The 23,754-nt window shown below is 37.3% G+C and overlaps 1 protein-coding gene across 3 annotated transcripts in view; it reads left to right on the top strand.

Annotated features, from left to right (window-relative positions):
- Positions 1-23,754, top strand: part of EPC1 (enhancer of polycomb homolog 1) — a 91,364-nt gene that overhangs the window by 9,369 nt on the left and 58,241 nt on the right. Inside the window, exon 1 of one of the 3 annotated variants that reach the window (XM_063100063.1) lies at positions 15,846-16,253. The exons of 1 other annotated variant lie outside the window; for it this stretch is intronic. In XM_063100063.1, the coding sequence (XP_062956133.1) occupies positions 16,101-16,253 (153 nt within the window). In that variant the 5' untranslated portion in view covers positions 15,846-16,100. Of the gene's footprint in view, positions 1-15,845; positions 16,254-23,754 lie in introns of those variants that run through there. One more of the 3 variants, XM_063100064.1, reaches the window with a different exon arrangement.

The following is a 23,754-nucleotide window of genomic DNA, read 5'->3' as shown; positions in this document are numbered from 1 at the left end:
AACTCTTGCAGATATTGCAAATACTTGATTGACTCTTAATCCCTCTCATGGTTTCCTTACTATGTGGTCACAATATTTAAGGTTATTCTATTGACAAGGCTTTTTAAATTCCAGGATAGCTAACCAAAAGCCTCTCCATACATATTTCTATTGAAGACATTATGGGAACATTTTAAGTACAGTATACAGCTTGGACTGATCTGTTTTGAGTTCCTAGTTCTGTTCTTTACTACTTGTACAACCTTGAGCCAGTTACTTATTTGTCCAGATCCTCAGTTTCCTCTTCTCTGAAACAATGTAATATTGCTTACCTCACAGGGCTGGTGAGGTACAATCAGTGAATGCATCTAAAGTGCCAAGAATAGTGCCTGATTTACCATAAGTACTCAATACATGCTCTAAGTTCATTTTTTCATAAACACACCTGATTTCAGATATCAAAATAGGCCTTAGACAGTGTTGGGAATTAAAAAGATCACCCTATTTGGGTGTATAGATTTTGCAGTATTTAAAAAGCCTCCCTGGAATAGACCATTATCTTCTCCAGGTACTCTGTTAAAAGTCAGTGAGTCAGATAGCCTTTCCAAGAGTTAGGGTTTCCATATTATGTGCTTGTCACTCATTAAATAAATCTTATTGAACTTCTACTACATTAAAACAAAAACAAAAACCACTGTGCTGAGCCTTATAGGATTAAAGAGAGAATAGAAAAAGCATTTGGGAATTGGGCTAAATCTAAACTTCATGGAAAAGACAGCTAAAGTTCATGGGAAAGGTAGGTAAATCCTTAAAGGACGGGTAGACTTTCAACATATAGAAATTGAAAGAAGACATTCCAGGGACAGAAAACAGCATGAGCAAAGGCAAGGAGGAGACAAAGCACCTGGAATCTGGAAACGCAACTAGGAGTCCCATGCAGAGATGGGTTCATGATGGTAGCTTGGAACCAGCACAAGGGAGGGTTAGGAATCTCAAGCCAAGGAATGTGGATATCAGTCATTGCCCACAGAATACCAGTTCAAATGCTTGTGTTAACTGGCCAGGAAATAGTGAAGGGATTAATAGGAGGGAACTACCTCTTTCTTTAATTAACCTGTTAATCCACTGGCCTTGTAGAGGAAAACTCTGATGGTCTGGATCTCTGGCTAGGTAAGTTTTGATGGGGGCGAGTAAAAGAGAAGTGGAAAAGGTTTAAGTTTGGGATACTTTTCTGTAAGTATACAGGCTGGGCAGCAGGGGGCAGCATGAGGGCATCAAAAGGTTGAAAGAATGCATAGACTTCCTTATGTAACATTTGACAATTATGAGTTTACATTTATTAGACTACTTATATTAATAACTTAGTATTTTTTTTCCCAACAATGAATAGAAATTAATGAAGAAAAATAACAGCTGCACTATGTTAGGCCAGCTAATGGCAGAGTGGCATTGCAGTTTGAGAGAACAGAAATAGACAGCTATCTATGTATTATATCCTTTCAAATGAATAGGAACTCAGAATTCTTCGCAAATGTGTAAATTTCAGTTAGAAAACATACCTTTATATGACTCTAAGATTTTTCATATTTTTAAAATACATTTGTTCAGCAACACTGTATTAAGGGAACTAGTTGCTGATTAACACCAAGGACAAAAGTTTAGATCCCTGTACCACCAGCCACCAAAAATAAATAAGTAAATAAATAAAGGAGCTAGTAAAAAGTGGAAAAACTCTTGTAAATAAAATTGTAATTAAATAATGAATTGAAACTTTAATATACATTTTATTTTAAATACCAAATATACAGAATTTTTAAATTTGGGTTTTTATAATTATGAGATTTTTTCTTCATATCTAAAATTCAAAACTCTCTAAACTAAATTTAATCTGATTTTTCTAGTGAAATTCACTGTTACACATTTTTTGCTTTTTGGCTGGCCGGCACGGGGATCAGACCCCCGGCATTGGTGTTATCAGCACCATGCTCTAACCAACTAAGCTGAGTGGCCTGCCGTTTTCTGGGAAAACTCACCTTTATAAACCTTTTTAAAAGTTTAGATGGTTAGTGATGTTAAGAATAGAAAATTGGAGGTTTCCATGTTGATTCTTCTCTGCTCCAGAATTTGCCATTGCAAATGCTACGTTACATCCACCTGAAATCTCTCAAATGTGTGTGGAAGGTCATACCGCTTCATACACTGCACACCTAATGAAGAAACTTCTCTCTGTTCCTTCGTCATTCTCTCAATATCCATTATACATGTGTTGGAGATTGTAATGACTGTGTGGTTTGTTCCTAGTGTCTTTTTGTTCTGATATTTCACTTTATTACATATACTTCTTTCCATGTATTGATATAATACCTTATACAAGGGCACTTCAAAAAGTTTGTGGAAAAATAGAATTGAAAGATAATATTAACCTTTTCGTGAACTTTTTGAAGTGTCCTTGTACTTGTCACTTTAAATGGGCAAGTAAATTGATGGCTGACTCCATGGTTCTTGAATGTTAATTCCCAATTTTATTAGGGAAAATCTGAAATAATGAATAAATTTTGGCTTAAGCTAGTTAACATGAAAATTACTTCTTCACTATTATGAAAAGAGAAGAAAAAAATTACTTTATAAATTTATGAAACACTACCTGTATATTTTATTTCTATCCTTTGTAAATCTGGGACTATAAAAATGACAAATTGGGCTGGCAGGTTAGCTCAGTTGGGAGAGCATGGTGCAGATACACCAAGGTCAAGGGTTCGGATCCCCATACCTGCCAGCTGCCAAAATAAAAAAAGATATTAAGTTATTTAAAATGTTACCTTTCAAACCAGGGTATACCAGACTATACAAATAGAATGTACTCTATTTGTGTTTATAGGAATTAGGTTCATTAAGGACAATAACAGCATCTTTTTCTTTTGTATCTCCCTTGGTTCATAATACAATGCTTGTGTAGAGGTGGGGCTCAATAAACAAAACAAGGTTAGAAAAACTTATTAAAGTATATGAAACATCATCAAGTTTTTAAATGCAGTCTTCACACTTTTTTTTTCTTTTTTGGCCAGTACAGGGATCTGAACCCTTAACCTTGGTGTTATTGGCACCACACTCTCCCACATGAGCTAAGCGGCTAGCCCTCTTCATATTTTCATCATACTTTTCAAATTGTTAAACTGGTTAAATTGTTACTATTATTGTTGTCATTTGGTATGTTTCTCAGTGCCTAAACAGTACTATTGGGTTAATTATTTTCTTAATTTATTAAATAGAAATTCCCTGAGCTTTTCCAGTGAGAATACTATACTAATTCCAGATTTTTTATTAGTAGACAATTATTTTAATCAGTTCAGCTTCAGACTTTATTTTGAAGTTTGCATCTTTCTTTTTTTTTCTTTTTTTTTTTTTTTTGCGGCTGGCCAGTAACAGGATCGACTCCTTGACCTTGGCATTATAAACATGCCCTAACCAAATGAGCTAACCGGCCAGCCCTTCTTTCTTTTCATTTTAATGCTAAATCTGTATTTTCAAGTTTTAATGATATATTTGTAAACTACATGGATTCCTCAAATCACATTGACCACAATTATGGCAAAGCTACTTCTACTAATCATCCTGTAAGACCTCTTTGACTCAGTCACTGAAATTACTCTCTCTAGGGCATATCTTCCAGGACTTTATTTGTTCTTATAAGTGCTTTCTATACTATGCAAACATAGTCAGGAAATACCAAAGGCATAGTTTCTTTAGAAATCACTAGTAGCTCAAAATAAATTATCTTTTCTTAGCTTTTTACATTTAAAAGTTTTTTTGTATTCCCATTTCTTCTACCAACTATAGAAAAGTAGAGATAATCATAAAGTTTGAGAGTTGAAAGAGTGGGAAAAGATCAAGTCTGAGTCCTTCTTTTCAAAATTGAGGAGACTGAGGTCCAGGGAGATTCAGGTCAAGATCATACAGTTAGTTGGAGGCACAGTCAGGACTGGAACCTACATCTTTTAAAATAATATGCTCATAAATAACTTTAACACAGGTAAGATACCCTAGCATGAATTAATTTTTAATTCATTGGTGACTCAATTATTAAAATATCACATGGCTTTAGAAGCTTTTTGCTAATTAAAAACAGTTTTAAAAATCAACATGGTGGGGCCGACCCCGTGGCTCACTCGGGAGAGTGCGGTGCTGGGAGCGCTGAGGCTGCAGGTTTGGATCCTATATAGGGATGGCCGCTGCGCTCACTGGCTGAGCACGGTGCGGGCGACACCACACCAAGGGTTGCGATCCCCTTACTAGTCACAAAAAAAAAAAAAAAAAAAAAAAATCAACGTGGTGGAGGCAGTACTATTATAAAATTAGACTCTTTTCTCTATACTTAAAATTGTTTTGTTTTTTTATTCCTACTGAGAATTAAGAAAAGAGAATTTTTAAAAAGACCATTATATGAAGAATAGTTCAAAACACATGCTAAGGAGCCATTGCTTTTCAAGTAGACTGAAAGTTTAGTTATTTGAAAAAGCACAGATATTGAAACAACTCAAGAAAACAAAGGCAAAGAGAGTTCTATTAAAACACAAGGGAAACAGTGTCCCCTACAAGCCTGATGTAAAGAGGTATGTGTGTATATGTGTGTGTGCACTCATATTTTTGTGAATGGAAGGAGTAAGAATAGGGTTTGAAAAATTATTCAAGAAGGAACACTTTTTTTTATTCAAAAAAGCATTTCTTTCTTTTTAAGATCTGGGTTTTGATCAAGGGAAAGGACTGAACAGCTAGTGTAAACTAAACCCAGTTTAACATTTATGTTAAAATATAGGTTATTACGACCTGGTTCAGCCTACTCAGGGGCAAATGACTTTCCACGCTATACTGGAAACTATTCCTTAATCTTTCTTTAAGAAAAATGCTCAGCTTTTTTGTGAACTAATAATAGCAATATCTAAATCTTACTATAATGAAGATATAAAATTTTGTAGGGATTAAATGAGATAATGCATGTGAAGCACCCAGCCAAAAGTAAGAACTCAGTAGGTTTGGTTCTGTGGATTATTTATCTATCCCAAACAACTGTAGGGGAACGAAAACTGGTTTCCCTCCGCCCTCTGGGTTCTTAGGTTGGGCTACAAATTAAATTGACATAAAACAGATTAACAGAAGAAAGACCATGTTTAATATGTACGTACAAACAGAAGTCCCACAAAATAGGAGACTCCAGGAAGAGTCAGATGATCGATGCTTATATAGCATCCTGAGCTACAGAAAAGAATAGGAGATTGGGGCTTCTGTGGTGGTGACACAAGTTAAGGGAGGGTGAGAGGAGAAATTGTATGGTGAGTAAAGTTTGTCTTCTTGTGCAGATTAAAAGGTCTCTCGGGTAATAGAAGTTGCCTGAAGTAGCCTGCCTCTTCGAACAGATACTTTTACTAACGTAGATTTCATTTGTAGATGTAAATATCTTTTACAAAAGGATGGCTTTTCAGAGCTACTCCTTTGTCTGCAGTTTCTCAGAATATGCCAGAGAAGTATATTTTGGGGTGGCATGTTCCAGTCCCCTACAGTCATATTTTGGGGTGGTGTGTCCTGAGCCCCAGCACAATACCAAGAGGTATAACCATGTTATGTGTTACAGAGGAGGAAGCTGAAGCTCATAGAAGTTCAGAATTTTATTCAAATCTACAGAGCTAGGAAAGCTCAGAGTTGAGATTCAAACCTAATCACGTTTGACTCTGGAGCCAGAACTTGTAACCACTGCACATCACTGTATCTGTTAACAGTTTGTTTTCTCAAAGCACTTGCATATCATTTGCTAGCAGCCTTTATTACTGCTTTAAAAATGGAGTAAATTTAGGGCTGTACAGTTAGCTCAATTAATTGGAGCGCAGCCTCGTGATACCACGGCCAGCGATTTGGATCCCCTTACTGGCCAGCCACCCCCTCCTCCCCCAAAATGGGGGTAATTAGTAAGCAGAGGAAATTCAGAAAGAAAATGTTTTTATATTGATTTTTCTGTTCTAAATGGGGTCGTGATAAGGAAGAGGCTTCATGTTGAAAAATTGTATTAGTAAAAATTATAATGCAGATAAATTTCTTATCACAAAATAATGCAAACTTACCATACTTTTCCTAAACTTTACTTTGTACTAGACATTCTCTAGACTACATTGAAAAAATATGGCAAGATAAATTAAAAGGGGTGAAAAGGGCTATTAAAACATAAAGAAAATGGATGAATTTTTGTCTTATCTTGTAAATTTCCCATTTAAGGAAATGTGCAATGGACCTACTTTAGCTATTGAGTCTTTGGTGATTAACTGCGTGGTATGAACAGGTCATAGCTTTTCTGTTCCAATGTGTTCTTTTGGAGGTTGTGTACCCTTCCTAACCGCTATGGTAAAACAGAAACAAAATTATATATTCTTCCTTATATTTGTATGGCACTTTGGAATTTCCAAAGATTTTTCATTATCTCATTTGTTCTTGATAATGGCCTAAGAGGGAAAAGAACAAGTATTCTTTAGACTGTGCATGTGAGATACTTAAGGCTCAGAAATTAAATCATTTCTGTAGGCTCTACCTCTGGTAAATGGTGGATATTAGATCAGGCTCCAGATCTGCAAACATGGAAGCCAGTGTTCCTTCCAGTACAGCATGCTGTGTCTCACTACACCACGTAGCTACTTTGAATGCAAACTATTACTTATCATTTGACTGTTTTTGCGCAAAGCATTTACCTGGAGGCAAGCAGTAGCAACCTGTGCAGAGAGGCTTTGACCCCCTGGGGAGCTTGCCTGACCAGTTTTTGAGATTGAGCAGGCACTGGATAACCACCTGATGAATCACTTGACAATGGGGGGAAAGAGGCAACAGGGCTCCTTATAGATTTAAACATATGAATGATACAAAACTACTAAATGGAAACAAAACAAAAAGATTCTAGACGATGAATGTAATATTTTGTATAAATTAGTTTTATATAATATCTTGTAGGTCTTTGGTTTCATTTGAGGATTTCTTTGTTATTGTTTCCTTGGCTAAGAGTTTTAAAGCCTTTATAAACAATATTATGTTTTATACTGTACATACAAAAAATAAAGCTCAGAAGAGTAATATGATTTATTCAAACGAACAGAATAAAAATATCATTGAAAAATAGCTCATTTATTGAGCATGACTTTGGTGTCAGGTCCATGCTGCATCCTTTGCGTTGTTTCATTGAGTCCTTGCAACAACCTAGGTGATTGATTATGTTATGATTACTATTTTATGGATGCGGATACTGCAATTCCAAGAGCTTAAATTAGAGTAAAAAATTTTGAATCAAAATTCAATATGTTCATTTTAGTAGAGAAACTTTTGGAAATAGATGTAACTAAAACACTTCTAGCTAATTTAGTATTAAACATCAAATATATTGCCAAAGTGTATCAATCTGCTCAATTTTAGTGCCTGACAGAATTCTGTCCAGTTTTATATTTAAATGTCTTATTTTGCATTGTTTTTAGCAGGATAAAAAGTAATAAATGGTAATAAAGACAATACTTTATATTTATAAAATCTTGATGCTTTTTCAAAGTTTATGTGTCAGACTTCGTAGTTATTAAGTGGATAACTTGATTGGAAAAACTTCTGTTGAAGTCTGAAAACTTGTCTGAAAACTTGAAAAGTCATAAACTTTATGTGTCAGACTTTTTAAGGTATTAAGTGGAATTTATAGAATTTCCCAAAGTGTGTTCTTATAGAACTAAAGGTAATAATTAATGGTACATGGAAAGGGGTTCCACGGTCAGATAAAATTTGGAATACACCGTGCTAAGCAACAGTAAACAATTTTCTTTTTTGCAGGACTTTTTTGAGCCTGTATGTTGAGCCTATACCTATCTTTAAGAGGAAGATATGATAGGCAGTATTTTGCTAACTTACTAGTTTTGTATGTAATTGTTTATGTAATTCTTATCTCAGAACATCTGAGATTAGTGTTTTACTTTGGAAACTACTAAGTTAATATCTGGAAACAAATATTGATACTTAAGACGGAGGTTTTTGCCATCTACTCAGATGGACAATAAAATTGCCAACCGTCTTTTGTGTAGATGGCATTGTCATTATTCAAGAACAGTAAACATTTGTTCTGTGCATTAAACCAGGAAAATTTTAACGCATTTTTTATTTTAAATGTTTTATTAAGATTATATGTGTTCTTTATAATAAAGAAAAGTCAGAACGCACTAAATGTCCCTTAAGAGGGTAATGCTTTAGTAAATTATGATACATACATAGGATAAGTATCTCTGTAAAAAAATTTCTTAGAAGAATATTTAATGAGGTGGGAACATTCTCAAATTATATTGGAAAGTAAAGGCCACAAAACAGAATATACAGTATTATCCCAATATTGTAAAACGAGCAAATCAAAAACAAAAACTGACAAAACCAGAAACGACTGGAAGAAACAAAAGCACCAAAATGTTAACTTTATGAATAAATCAGTTAAAACCAAAATATATTATCTCATCCAAATTATATGTGCTACCACACAGTGTCCTTATCTTGTTTTTTGGCTTATGAGTCTCGTGTTTGAGAAACCTAATTCAGGAGAAATCTTAAGATCTGGATGTGGCTTATACCTTTGTCAGTAATTGAGCTAGGCAAGTTAGGTAGGTCTTTTGTTTACTAGCTTCTGCAACTTTAAATATAGAAGATATATTTTACTTCTTCCCTCACCAGGATGTTGTGAACACTCACAAAATATTGGAATGTATTCTCTTCTAATGTGGGAGGTGCTGATCATAATATGCACTCTGTGTCCCTGGCTATGTCCTGGAGCTAAACTAATTTTGGCATCACGGTAGTCTCACTTCTGTAAGCAAGCACCTAGAAAATAATTATAGAAGGGTACAGAGAAATCACTTCAAATTTTTACTTGGCTTTGGCCTGCCCAGCAAGTGACTGATTAACATGCTTCAGGCACCACTCAGCCTATAACTTCTCCAATCCACACCTCAACTCACCAGCATCTATTTTCCACCCCCGAAGTCCTATAGAAATCATGCTTGCTATGATTTCTAATGACCTCTTCATTCTTTCTGGTTCTTTTAGTTGATCCCCTTGAAATGTTGACCTCACTGGGCTTGTCTTCAGGCTTCTCCCAGACTCTTCCTCTTCTGTTCTTTTCCTGGCTCTTCTCCCTGTGCTATCTCCTAGATGTTGCTGTTCCCCCGGAGTTCCAATCTCCATCACTTAATCCTCTCATTCCGTGAGTCACTCTTCATACCTATAATCTCATTCCACAGGTTTGAAATCATTCGCTTTCCCTTCCCTACTCTGGAAGAAAGGAAGAACTGGATTCAGAGTGCTTATCTAAATAATTGGCACAATGTTACTCAAACTATCATTAAGATGAATAAATATAATGAAAGTAAAACATGTTAATCATTGCCCTCCTCAGATTATAGAAACAATAGTAATACATTATATTCCCTCTCTTGAATGATCTCTTCCCTGTCAATCTTGATTTGTCCACCACCCACCGATAAATTTGACTTAAACCTTCCAACGTCAGTTTCCACTTAGTAACAGTTTTTTCTCTTGTTTCTGTAAATTTCATCCCTTCACCCCTCATGCACCATTAATACCATACTGATTTGTATATGTGTTATGTAGGAAAACTAATGCTCAAGTAGTACATTCTATTTACTTAAAATGGTAAAGCATTTAAAAGTTGCTACCTTTCTCTCTCTCCCTCTCTCCTCTCTCGTTTTTATCCTTCTGCCCCTTATAAACTTGCACTAACTTCTGCCCCTTACAAACTTGCATCTGGGCTATACAGTAGTCTGCCAGTAAGTGCCAGTCAATGACTTTAAATGGGTTAACAGTAATTTGACATATTCCAGTTTAGATACATACTACCAAATTTTTAAATATATATAAATGGTTTGTTTAATTCTTAAATTTTTGTTATTTTCCTAAGATGGACTTTTATTTATCTGGCAAATTAATTATTGGCATGTATGACATGGAAGAGACTACTAAATAGTTCCTCTGTTAAGTACTAACTTATTATTGAAGTTCAACTTCCAAATGATTTCCTGTTTATGCCTCCCACCACTTCTCCAACTGTATCTACTAGTATCCTCATTAAAATGTTGTCATAGAGGCCTCAGCTGCTTTCCAGCATGGTGAGGAAAAGATCACATGATTTATAGGGCCTGGGAATTGAAGGAAGCAAGTATTAAAAATGGTCACATTCACCCAATCACCTCTTCTGAGGGTTGGAGGTTCTAAAGGTTTGGCAAAATCATTCCTGTGCTCCGAATAGATTTTCTATTACCTTAAGATTTACATTACACAATAAGATGTACTGTCATCTTTTTTTTTTAAATCCCTATACTGCTGGAACCATTTTGTGGATTTTCTAAATTTTTAAATTATTCTCAGTCCCATTTGTCTGAGTCATATATTTTTCATGGGGGGGGGGTTAAGTTGTTATTGGGAGATAAAGTTACATTGAAATAACTTTGAGTTCATCCTGCTAGTTTGCTAGGATTGATAATTTGCCATTTATTTTCTTAGAGATGGATTGTTTCTGCATATATTCTGAATTATTTTATTTTATATCAAACATAGTTATTAAATATTACATACAGAATTCCATGCATGAATCACTGTAGAAAAATCAGTAGTTCAGATATTGTTTCTGTGACATTGTATTAAATATATTGCAATGCAATTGTACTATTTCTTTTCCAACATTTCCTAGATGAAAAAAGGGCTTCCAGTTTTTATTTTCCAAAATGTTATGTTAGAAAATTATTTGCTGTCAATACTTCACATAGCTTATTATGAAAATAAAAAGCAGAAAATTAAGAGAAATGATTACTTCAAGTGAAAATGTAATTCAGTATTAATATTTTTTCACGATGCTTTCAATCATAGCACTGTGTCACTTTTTAATGTTGAGATCATTGTGCCTTCACATTTGAAAGACATTAATTTCACATTTTCACAATTAAATACAAATGCAGTATCTCACTTTATAATTACTTCTGTGAGGTTATAGGGGCCATGTCTTGTTTGTTATTGCTTCTCCAACTGCTTTGCCTAGCTCTTAGTAAACATTCAATAAATATTTTTTGAGTGCTCAAAGAAATAAGGAATCTGGACTCATGCTAACAAAACCAGTATTATGATTTTAATCTTGTCCCATCAAAGAGAATTTAACTCTTTGCATCACTATCCATTCTCGCCCTCATTCCTTCCTACCTCAGAGGAAGACGGCCCTAAAGTTAACATGATTCTTTGCTTTTAGTATACATAAATGCCCACATCTCATCCCACCTTCAAAAACAGCAAAACCTTTCACCCGAATAGCTACCTACCCCTTTATGTATCTCTCTCCTGCCTTCATTGCCAAGCCTCTGAAACATCTGTCCTTTCTCACTTAAGTATACAAACATGCCCACATCTCTCCCACCTTCTAAAACAGCAAAACCCTTGACCCAAAAAGCTACCTACCCTTGTCCCTCTCTCCCCTTCCTTCATTGCGAAGCTTCTGAAACATCTCTCCTTCCTTCCTTCTATCTGGTTTTTGGGACTCAACTCTGGAAACAGACACCAGGAATTCTAAAATCAGAATTACCTCTCACCAGCTTCATGACATAGGCAGGCAGGTCACACAACCTCTCTAAACCTAACAGGATATACCTCATAGGGCTGTCATAAAAATTAAGTGAAATGGTTCTGCATCACCTGGCAGATAGTAAATGTTTGATAAATGGTAGATATTATTCTTACTGATTAGAAGTGAAATAGGAGTTCAGAGATGAGAAAGATTGATGTGGCTTAAGAATTCACATAACTGCTCACTCATGTTTCATAGAGGAGGTGATATCTGAGTTGTATTTTGAAGGAATAACAATGGCTTACATCCATTTTAAGTTCTTTACATGAATTGTTTTATTTAATCCTCAAAACATTCCTGTGAGATAGGATTTCAGTAGCTAGAAGTAGACAGTCAATCTGAAGCTGGACCTGGAACATAGAGAGAAAAGAATGAATAAAAACTTGCAGGAACCAAAGACATGCTGATTTCTGAAGATGGTAATGAGACTTACCAGCTAGAGTGAAGACTTTGTCTTAAGCAATAATGAGAATGTTGGAAAGAATGAGGCAAGATTATAGGAGGCCCTGACAACCATACCAAAAAAATATGGCTTTATCTAAAGGGAAAAATAAAGAGCATTTATATGAATTGGAAGGGAGGATACAGAATGGAAGTAGGGTTTTAGGCACATTTATTTGGTGTCATGCACTATGCAGCCTTATGAAGAGCACAATTTGGACTGTGTTCTTCATATCGCCAGGGACCCACAGCCTCTACCAGCCACTATTGGTTACCACTAGCCACTACTAGGAGAGTACCCGCACAGTTTCCTATAGAGTAGAAGCCTATTAATGGTTTATTGAGGGAATGAATGAATTAAGAACAAATTGGATTGGAGGTTGTTTCTAGGTGTGAAGTAATAAGAGCTAGAACTATGCATAAGATAATGGAAATAGGGAGGCAAATCCTAGAAATAATTTCCAAGAACAAATAATAAGACTTGGATATATATTGGTCATAAACTAATATTGAGGTATATTTCAAATTTATTACTTTCAGCAAAATGCAATGTCAGAACAGTTGTAATGGTACACTCTCTGTAAGTTTTTTGGTTTTGTTTTTAAGCAGAAATTCTGTATTTGAAACAGAAATCACATTTCAAGATGATATTATGTCATTATTACTACCATTAAAACTTAGTCTCTTTACGTTATACTCCTTACTCCATCCACCCACGTTCTTTTACTGGATTGTTGCTGGAGTCTGTTACTGAACTCTGGCCAAATAAACCTCCTCATCCTCAATCACACCAGGTAGTTGCCTCCTCCCACCCTTTTGTTCATACTGTTTCACTCTTCTGCTATCTCATTCCCGTCACCAGTCAGAATCTTAGCCATCCTTCAGAACCAAATCACATGCTACCTTCTCCATGATATCTGATCAACCCAGCTGGAACTGACTGCTCTCTTTTCTGAACTTCCATAGCAGTGCAGTTCACTTTACTGCCTTGTCACTTGGTTAACTAGGTATCCATTTACCAGTATCTTATTTGTATCCTGTATAGTAATAGAACTGTGGGTTACCTAGTTACTCAATACATATTTGTGACACTAATTCAAGCTACTTTAAATATTGCAAATTCTTTCCCAAACAAGAGTTTCCATTTGAGGAAAGGTTAGCATATTTAGCTTTACGCTAGTGTCCATTTTTTGCAACATCAAGAATTTCACATCACTTTTGTTGGGAATACTTTAAAGGGAAGCTTAAGTTGTTATACAAAGGAAAGTTAAAGTGAAAGTCATTGCAGGATTAGCTATTTTTCAAGGAACGTTTTGGTTGGATAAAGGAAGCTGAGGAAAATTAAACCTGAACTTGTATTGCTGCACTCCTGCCCCGTAGGATGGAGAGAAGTGAACTGACTTATATAAGAGAGGCTTAGGAACTCAAGCCTTTGGGTCCTTGGGAACCCAAAAGGACCTGACAGTTGGAAATCCAGGGCACTGGGGAGCTGGATGGAGAACTGATGAGAAAAAAAGATGTCTTGCCAGCATATTATCTGCAAAAAGGGCAAGAATTTGTAAGCATTAACTCTGAACTTGCTGTGGAGGGTGATTTTAGAATTTCTAGATAACAAATAATTTATTTGTATAGTACCCATTATTACTAATGTATGATGTAGAAACAATTATGTGGAAATAGTAATTTGTTATTTTAATGAAGGTTAAAAAAATTCATTTCCTTGGTTGACTCATGACTTAAGAGACCCTATTTTGTTCTATAAAATTTAGGTTCCTCAATCACAAATTCTACAAGGATTTTCAGGAATCTAATATTGTAGGCTGGAGAGGACTGTTATAATAATATTCAGCCAGTATTCTCAGAACTGTTAAATCTGGCTCGATAGGTGTCATATTCCCCAGTGGGGTTGGCAGTTCACGTAGTTCCCAGAACGTGACATGCTCCCATAGTCTTTGCACATGTTGCTGCCCTTGCCTAAGATACCTTTCTTCCCCCCCCCTTTTTTTTTCAAAGTTAACCCATACTTATCCTACATAATTTTACTCAGATATCATCTCCTCCAAAAAGCCTTCCCTGAATTCTTCATTAGAGCCAATCCCCTGGATTGGGTGCCACTCCTGCCGGTTCCCACAATAGCTTGGGCTTTTATCATAACGCTTACCTCACTGTGTGGCAATTGCCATTCACAGGTCTTTCTCCTTCAATATGTAAACTCCTCCAGGAGCCCTCTGGGTATCAAATACTCAGCAGCATCCTTAGAAGGCTACGAGGGCTCAATAAACATTCGATCATCGAATGAATAAATGCATGGTCGCGGTATAGGAAATGTAGGTCAAAGTCCCCCTGCCTCACAGAGATGAGTTATAAATATTAGAGATTTAGGATAATTTTGGAGAACTGACATATATGCTCTCCTTGTCTTCTGCCCACCCGGTGGAGCACAGCCAAACCATCCTGGAAGAGCAGTTTGCCTATGTGTCCTAAGCTAATAGCAGTTCATATCAAACCCAGCATTTAAGAGTAGCGATTATTTTTACTATGTAGCCCTCAGGGAGAAAAGGAGACTTACAAAACATTTTTATATCTTGGTGAACATTTAAAATTTTGCTGACAAACTTATTAAACCCACCCCAAAGATCTTTCCTATTTTTAAAAATATCTCTGGATACCTCTTCTCATGTGTAATATAAACCAAACGTTAGCAACTTATCACATCCATCTAAATCTCTTCTGAAAATTCGGGGTTTTCCCTCTCTTTTTTTTTTTTTTTTGGTTTGGCGGGAGTACTATGTCTTTATGTAATTAAATGTTATAAAGTTTTTAAGAAAACAAGTATGACCCATGGCTATGTTGAAACAGCATTCCTTCCGTACAAACAAAATCATAAACTTCACTTTAAAATTTTGAAGTAGATCTTGCTTTAAATGTTTTCCCTGAAGGTTAGCGTCCCGTAATAATTCCTTTTGCTTCAACTACAAGAAAAGAGTAAATACGCGTAGGTAAAATGCAGGAGCGGAATAGGATGCCTACCATTGCTACTCAGCCCAAACGGTGGGAAACTGACCAGTGATTTGATGGCGAGCCTATCAAATACTATAACGCAGTTTCATTAGACATAAAAATTAAAAAAAAAAAAATGCTGGTAAAAGTTTACCCAGAGTAGCACCTTGCCCCGGATTTCGTTTGAATTTTTATTTTAAAAACCTAAAGCGCTGCAGTAACTAAGATATGCATCCCCCACCGCATCTGCCACCCGCGCGCAGCGCCTGTGGAGCGCGGCTCACGGAGAAACCCCAGCGGTGGCGGCTTTGGCCCCTGCGCGTCGCTCCAGCCCCTCGCGCCGGCTGCTGGCGGGGGTGACACAGGTGTCCGAGCCCGCCGGGCAAAAGCACCACCTCGCAATTCCTCCCCGGTTGCCTTTCGAAAAGCCGGGGTGCAGGTGGAGATAGTTTTGCCGCACCTTCACTCGTCAGAAAACGGCACTGGGAGGGAGCGAGCGTGAGAACGTGAGCGTGTGCGCTAGAGGGAAAGCAGGACCGGGAAGCCGCTCCCGGCGTCCGGGCGCCCCGTCCGCCCCCGGGCCCGCCGAGGGCGGGGGCCGCTAGCGGCGAGGCGCGGAGAGCGAGGCCGCCGGGTGCCGGGGGTTGGCGGAACGCGCGCTCCGTGCCGGCGCCCGGCCTCGAGCCCGCGCTCCCCCCCCCCCGCGTGCCCGCGCCGCTGCGCGATGCAGTGTGGGGAATGGCTGGGGTTGGCTGAAGAGCGCACAGTGGAGTTTTAATGTCCGCCATGTTGGCCATGGCGTATTGAAGAGAGCGAGCGAGAGAGGAGCGGAGCGGCACAGCCTCCCACCTTCCCGGCTGGTGTTAGTGCCCGGACGGCGGGCTCTGCGCTCCGCCCCTCAAGTCCCCGGCAGCGGTAGGCTAGTGGGGACCGAACCCCCGGTTCTCCATGATCCCGCTGGCCGGGGCCGTTTCCCCAGAGCGGAGAGGTATCTGCTGCGCCTGAGATGAGTAAACTGTCGTTTCGGGCGCGGGCGCTAGACGCCTCGAAGCCGCTGCCGGTTTTCCGCTGTGAGGATCTGCCCGACCTGCACGAATACGCCTCGATAAACCGGGCCGTGCCGCAGATGCCCACCGGAATGGAGAAGGAAGAGGAGTCGGTACGTGTTAACTCCCCTGTCCGACCCACCGCCAGGCCCCGCTCCCTCTGCTGCCTGCGGCGGCGGCGGAGCAGCATACCCACACAAAATGGCCGCCATCTTCTCTTCGCCGCCGACTTTCAGTCGCCGGCCGGGCCTTTACCCCGCCTCCCCCGGCCTCGAACCCTGCCGCCGCGGCCCGGCAGGGCCTCCTCGAAGGCCACCCGTCGACCCCGGCCACTTGTACCCGGGTCCCGCGGAGTTCGGGGGCCCGAAAGGTACAAAGGGGTCACGTGACGAGGCTGCCGGCAGCCATTTTGTGGTCTTAGTTCTTGGGTTGGGCCTTGTGCATCCGGAGAGGGGAACGGGCTGGGTGGCGGTTGGGGTGCGGCGAGCCGGGAGCCGCGGAGGACCCGCCTGCAGGCCTTTCGGCGTGCCGCTGGGTGGCGCTCTAGGGCCACGACGGCCTTGAGCGCCGCTGCAGGCTCCGGGAAGTGCAAGTCGGGGAATTTGACTTCCCCGTGGCCTGGAAAGCTTGTTGGGCTCAATGCAGCCCCCACGTGGAGCCTCAGAGGGGCATGTAATGTTGACGGCAGGTCTGTGAGGCTTCTTTTCTCCCCTCCCTGCAACGAAATGTGTAGGGCGCTGCGTGTTTGCCCGGCCAGCTTACTTTCATAGCAGAAAAGACTTATTCTCAGTATCCTCTTTCTGAGACTTTTACATCCATCCCTCCCCAGTGCTAGTCATCGGAGGGTAATAAACGGCTATCCCTGACTTTTCTTTGATTTTTGACAATATTTTGCACATTTGTTTGCAGTACGTGGCTCTTCTAAAGCCTATAACTTTATTATTTAATTACTTATTTGTAAAATAAATTTTAAAGTTCTCCTGCTTTTGGTCTCTCAATGTAGGGGGAGAAAAGACCCAATTTAAGTAAATGTAAATGGATCTAAATTTCAGAGTCCTTTTCTTATCGATAGCCGAACTAAAGTTAAGTGAATGTATTCAAAGAAATCTTAACATTGAGATCCCTAAATTGGGCGGGTTTGGTATTTAAATGACTGTTGACAGCTAATAGACGTTTTATCGTAGCTGTAGCTTTACCTCGTCGTGGAAGTTGGGTTAAGACACAAGGATAATAGAATCTTCCTCTCATTTCCCCCAGATTCTTGACAGTATAACTTGATGACTTCTAAGGAATTGCATACCTTGGTTTTCAGGTACAGCCATTTAAACAGGGTGCAATGTATTGACAGTTCAAGGAAGTCAAGGAATCGCGTGGATTTCTGTGCTACAATTTTGTTGCAGAAAATTGTACTGTAATACTTCTATTGGTACTGTAAGAATTTTTAATGTAGAAATTATGCTCTGTAATGTTGTTTATGACAATAAAGCTGTGTAAACTGTTTTACCTTTTAAAGTAAAATAGTCGTGACAGTCGAATGTTAGTTTTCAGAGTAGTGCCTTAAATCGAACTTTACAGATAAGCCAAGTACCAAGTGTATGTAGTAGTCGAGTTTGTCTAGTGTAGTACTAACTTTCAGCACACTATCTGTGAGACAGTATCCATTAGTTTACTTATTTGTATCAACTTTAGAGTAGAATGGTGCTATTTGTTTATTTCTAAATAAGTGATTTGTTTTTAAAAATTAAAGTACTTGTGACTGCAGAATCTTGTCTTTTCGTTTTATTTTTGTTTCTGTTTGCAAGTTTTACAGATAATATTTTCAAGTTGGGATGTTGGTGTTACCCTGCCCTGGAAATTAATTTGTAGTTCTTGTTTTGCAGCCAAGGAGGGTGAAAGCCTTGATTAAAGCAAGATAGCACTACAGTACACTCCAGAAATTTAGTTAAGTCTTAAGTGAATACTTTGGACAGTCCCAAGAGCTACAACCTGAAATCAGAGCTGAGCCCAAGTGTATCTGTTAAATTTTAGATAATTTTTGAAATAATTTTGACATCTTATATTGCAGTGGCTGTCATTAGTTTGTAACATGTGGAGTCCCTTTTTTTGAGGTACATAGAGAATTTTATTCCCCTTCAGACTACCTTTTTCCATCATCTGTTTCAAATTTTTTACTTCATATCCAACCAAAACTATGATCCGTGCAGCGTAGGCTTCAAGAATAAATACTTTACTTAATAGAAGAATGTAAAAAATACCTGGTAAACAAGCTGCTCTACAGTCGTATGGCTCATGCTGGTAGTGGTAGGCCATATAGATCACAGTATTGAAAGTAGCATGTTATACAGTATTGAAAATGTATATTAAACATGAATAAAAGTAAACGAATTCTAAGTTAACCTTAGAAAAATGATGATTTTGATAATTTTCTGAAGGATTTGTACTTCTTACAAAGAGGAAGGGTTAAAACAGACTTCTGCCTTTGATTGACACGCTAGTTATGCCTCCTCTCTAGGTCTCAGTAACCTAGAACCTGAACTGACTGTATAGCTTAGTAAAAGTATATATAATCTTACGTTGATCATGAAAGATGGAGACAAATTTAGATGAGGACGTTTTCTTAATATACCACCTCATTAAGAAAGTATTTCATGATCAAAATACGTCTGCAAATTGTGTGAAATATACCTAGTAATTGTTATATTTTGTTTCTGTGGTAAACTTGACAGAAATCTAAGTCTTTTAACACTGGGAAAATAACTATTATTAATGTACTCCCACTTAGCCAATTTTGATGATAAAATAAGCTTGAACACACTGGGCTAATTAAAGCATGCTTCTTAATTTTTAAGAAACAGCTTTAAATAGAAGCATTCCTCCCCTCCAAGTGAATTTTGAAATGAAAAATGTTACTCAACTTTAGAACTTACTTATTTTTTCTATTATTGTAGTAGCACTGAAAAATAACTCCAGATTGTAACAAATTGGAAGACTTGACTGTGTTATAGGTGTTACAGATTCAGTGTCTTAATTTGTAGAAAGTAATAAGTTTCAGCTTGCTAAATCAAAAAGTAACGGATGATGGAAGCCTTGTATTTAAGAATTACAATGTAATTTTTAAATTCTAGGGAAACAATAGGTTATCAACTCAAGGTAAATGAGTCCCTCTGAGGGTTTAAAAAAAATTTAAAGGGGGGAGGGTAGATGTTCCCTTATAATAATTTAACATTTCTAACTTTAAGATTATAATTTAATTTAATCTTTATAATCTTATAATATTAAATTTAGTGCCAAAGTTTCACATTTAATTGAAAGGGTAATGTGCGAAAGAAATTAGTACTGTCAAATGTTATTATTAAAATTGACTTATTTGGGGCTGGTCAGCTCACTTGGGAGAGCAGGGTGCTGGTAACACCAAGGTCAAGGGTTTGGATTGCTATACAGGCCAGCCACCAAAAACAAAACAAAACAAAACAACCTTGTTTTGATTAAAATTGAGGTTTTGTGTTAAGTTACAAATCCTCTATAGAAACTTATCATTTTAGGATAGACATTCTTAACTTTTCATCTGGTTAACTAGGGTGCATGGCTCAATTTATGACAGTTGGGGACTTAATTTCCTTCTGTTTCCTAGGCTGGTTTGGGCAGGATGTTTGATATAATCAAAATGTTAATGATGATATCACATTGATGTTACCCTACACAGCCACCTTTGAGACTGTTAGAAGTAGGGTCTAGCCATCATAATCCAACACCTTGGTTTTATAGCATTCTAGCCAGACAGAATAATCTTATACTCCTACCTTTTCTCTCCATCACTGGCCCAGTATACAGTGTTATTATTAAGCCCAAGCTAAGGATTATTTATAAAATAGACAGTTTTTTTGTTTTTAATTAGGGGGAAATTGGAAATAGGTGCATATCCCTGATATCAGAAAAAAAAGTTAAGCACTACAGTTTCAAAACTTTATGAAAGAATCTAGTTTTTCAGTTTTATAAAAATAAGTTTAAATCACTTTAAATGATAAACTTTAAAGTTTGATTTCTCATTTTTTGGAAGAAACCAATATTTTTTTGTTTTGTTTTGTTTTTGATCTTTATAAAGAGTCTCATGCTCTATCGACTGAACTAGCCAGGCGCTCTACTTTAATATTTTAAACCAGAATTTTTAGTCCTTTTATCAGGAGCTGTAAAGATCTAAATTTCTCCATTATGTCCACTGTCTTGGAAGTGAAGAGAAATATGTGAAATCTCAAAGTAGAAGTAAAGTTAAGCAAAGAAACTAATTACAAATAGTTTGGATTACAAAGGCATTGAGAGTATTTGGGGATTTTACATTAGATAGCAAACAATTAGTCTAGATCAAAGATAATTGAGAAATAATAATAAAGTCTAATTTCAAAGTTCTACCCTGCCCTAGATATTTTTGAATAGAAGTTTCTAAGCTGAGGTTCTGAGGGTTATATGGAAATAATTCTGGAAGTCAGTGAATTCCCACAATATGCATATGAAATCTTGTGATGTATTTTTCTAGGGAGAAGGTTTTAATATTTGTCATCAATTTCTTTTTTTCTTTTTGTTTGTCATCAATCTCTCAAGGTATTGGTAATGGGCCAGGGCAGAAAGCTCAAGATTAAGATCTGCTGTCCTAGAAATTTCAAATGGAGTCATTTTGGTTTTATCTCAGTGTGGTAGTTATTAAATAGACTTAATAGAAAGAGGATAATTGAAAAAATTAAGGAATATAGGCAATCCAGGAAGAGACTGAGGACTAACTACAAAAGAGGCCTCTTGAAAATTTCAGTGGCTAGGTACCTAAAGTGTTAGTATTAACTTTTGTTTGTGTGCAGTTTAATATTTAAAATTTTGGATTAGTTTGTACTTAGACTTCATTTTATTGAAGGTCGGGAGTAAAATGAATTGTGAGTCTGTAGGCGCAAGAGCAGTATGAAATATTTTTAGAGATAGAACTAGAGTATGTACTATTTTAAAGTAAACTTGGATCATTAAAATGTGAGTTACATCAATACTTTTGAGTAAGAATAAATCAAATTATGGGGAAATCAGTGAGAAAACAAGAGATTCCGTGTTTTAAACAACTTGCTAGAATTGCCTTCAATCAATTACTTGACACTGTGTTGCCTTCAGTATATTTATAAATTGTAGCAAATCTTCATCTTGATCAAGTTTATTAATTTAAACCCTGCGATTATAGGTAGTGATTTTGAGCTATTACACTATTTTAAACACAGTAGACACACATCTTTGCACTTTAAATACTTGAAGTGGATTTTATTCACCAGCACCACTGTTGTAAGTAGGTGAAAAAAAACAAACTTGCTGTACTTCATAAATCTGCCACACATTATCTGAGTTGTAGTTTTGATGAATGCAGATATAATCAGTTCTTTAGAAGATGAGCCCTTTCTCAACTCTTTGCTATAATAGAGGTTATCTTTAAAAAGTTTGGTTCAGCTTTGGATATGCATTGTGACATAGCTTGCTGGATTTTGCATCACATTATTTAAGCAAATCATTTTGGTTGAATTTTCCTCAGTATAGCAAGTACTGGCTGAAGAAATAGGATGTAGCCTTAGAGTAAGTTCAGGGGCAAGGATAACCCAAGGTTTAAAAGGTTCTGTAGATGATTTCATATAGGTTTCACTCTTTTTATATATTGGGGTGAGTTACTGATAATCTAGAATCCCAAAAAACAATTGTATCTCCTCTGAGAAAATGCACCTTATCTTTGTGGCCTTTGGTAAGTCACTTAACCTCACTGAATGAACTTTTAGTCTTATATATAGTAACAGTCTTCTAACCTACCTTACAAGGTAACTCTGAGGAGTGAATAAGGCAGTATATGTAAAAATGATGTACAGATGAATTTCATTTTTACCAAACACTAATTGAATTTTTAGAATGGCTGTGCTTTTTTTGGTGCTCAAAAATGATCTAACATTTATATAATCCCTTGTATTTGGGATTGTGTGACATAAAAGTGTTAGATGTTTTCTCTCTTTAAAGAGATATATGATCTAATTTTGAAAAACTCTCTTTAAATTTAAGTAATTATTAATTGGGAAAGACATCAAACTGGGAGTTGTTAGACCTAAGGCCTACTCCAGCCCTCTACTTAGTTGGTGTGCATGCATGCCCCCATACACCAAGGTTTTCTTAACTGTAAGATGAAGAAGTAGGCCTATGATAGTTTCCTGTTGTAATGACTACATTGTGTTGCTACTATATTTAAGTCTATTTCCAAATGTAGTTTATGTGTTTATAGAATAGTCATTAAATCTTGAATTAATGACTTCATTTGCATGTCATATAAATATAGTTTACACAGAAGTAAAGGTAGTCTAGGAAGGCTCAAGTTCTAAAACTGTTCTAAAGGACTGAAAGAATATAAATGGATGCAGTAGTCACAGATGCTTTTATTGTTTAAAGGGTTTGAGATTAGAGCCAGAATTCTGTAGTGATGTTTGCAAATTTGTGTTTTACCTATAAGGTTATATAGTCCGAAGGTGAAACAAAATATAAATATGGCTGTTTTGAATTCTAAAATGAGAATTTGATCATTGTTCCAATAGCCGAGTAGAAATATTTGAGGTGGGATATTTGTACAAAGGCTGAGAAAATATAGATAAATCCATTTTTATACACTTTTGTAGCAAATATTTGTTGCTTATTTGCTATGAGCCAGGTACTGGTATAAGGCCCTGTGGATACAACAGTAAACAGGGATTGTTTCATGGGTCTTACATTCTAGATTGTGGGCTGTGAGGGCAGGAATTTTTATCTGCTTTATTCACTGATGTGTTTTCAGCACCTAAAATGGTGCTTGGCAAGATCATTATTTGTTTAATTGAATAACTGAATTCTAATGAGAGAACACATACAGAAACAAAGGAGTAAAAGTAAAATATAACATGACTCTTGTGTGTAAGTGGACCAGGATAATACAGAATCTTAGGTAGAAAGAGGAGGATAGTTTTCTTTGCATAGATGGTCAAGGAACATTTGACCTGAAACTTGAATGGTGGGAATGAGCAGCCCTGGATGAAGAACACTCCTGGCAGAGAAGGAAGACCAGGATGACTGGAGCCAAGTGAGCAAGGCATTGGATATTATGAGATGAGGACCCGTAAGTTTTCAGGGGATCCAGATCAGGTAACGTAGGCTACTTTAAGCAATTTGTGTTACAGAGAGTATCAGGAAGGGGAATGACATGAACTGATAGAATGTTTTCTCAAGATTATTCTGGCTATCATGTAGAGAATGAGTCATACCGGGCAGAGGGTGATAGTGGAAACGAAGAGAAATGGATGGATGTAAGATATTTTTTGAAGGTAGGACCAGCAACTTGCCAATGGATTTGAATATACTAGATGGAGAGAGAGAATCAAGAGTGAACACTTGATTTTTAGCTTGAGCAGCTGGATAGATGATTGGGCCACTTACTGAGATAGGGAAAATTAGGGGGTGGGAGGATATGGAAGGGGGGTGGATTTTGTTCAGTTTGAAATGCCTCTCATTCATCCAAATTTAATTATGTGAGAGTGTAGTACATTAAGAAGTATATAATTTAGAAGTCATGGATAGGTACTTGTAGAT

The sequence above is a fragment of the Cynocephalus volans genome, chromosome 6, assembly GCF_027409185.1.
Source record: "Cynocephalus volans isolate mCynVol1 chromosome 6, mCynVol1.pri, whole genome shotgun sequence".
In the NCBI taxonomy this organism is placed as follows: Eukaryota; Metazoa; Chordata; class Mammalia; order Dermoptera; family Cynocephalidae; genus Cynocephalus; species Cynocephalus volans.
Note: the sequence above shows the minus strand (reverse complement) of the source record. Positions and strands in the feature narration are given on the sequence as shown.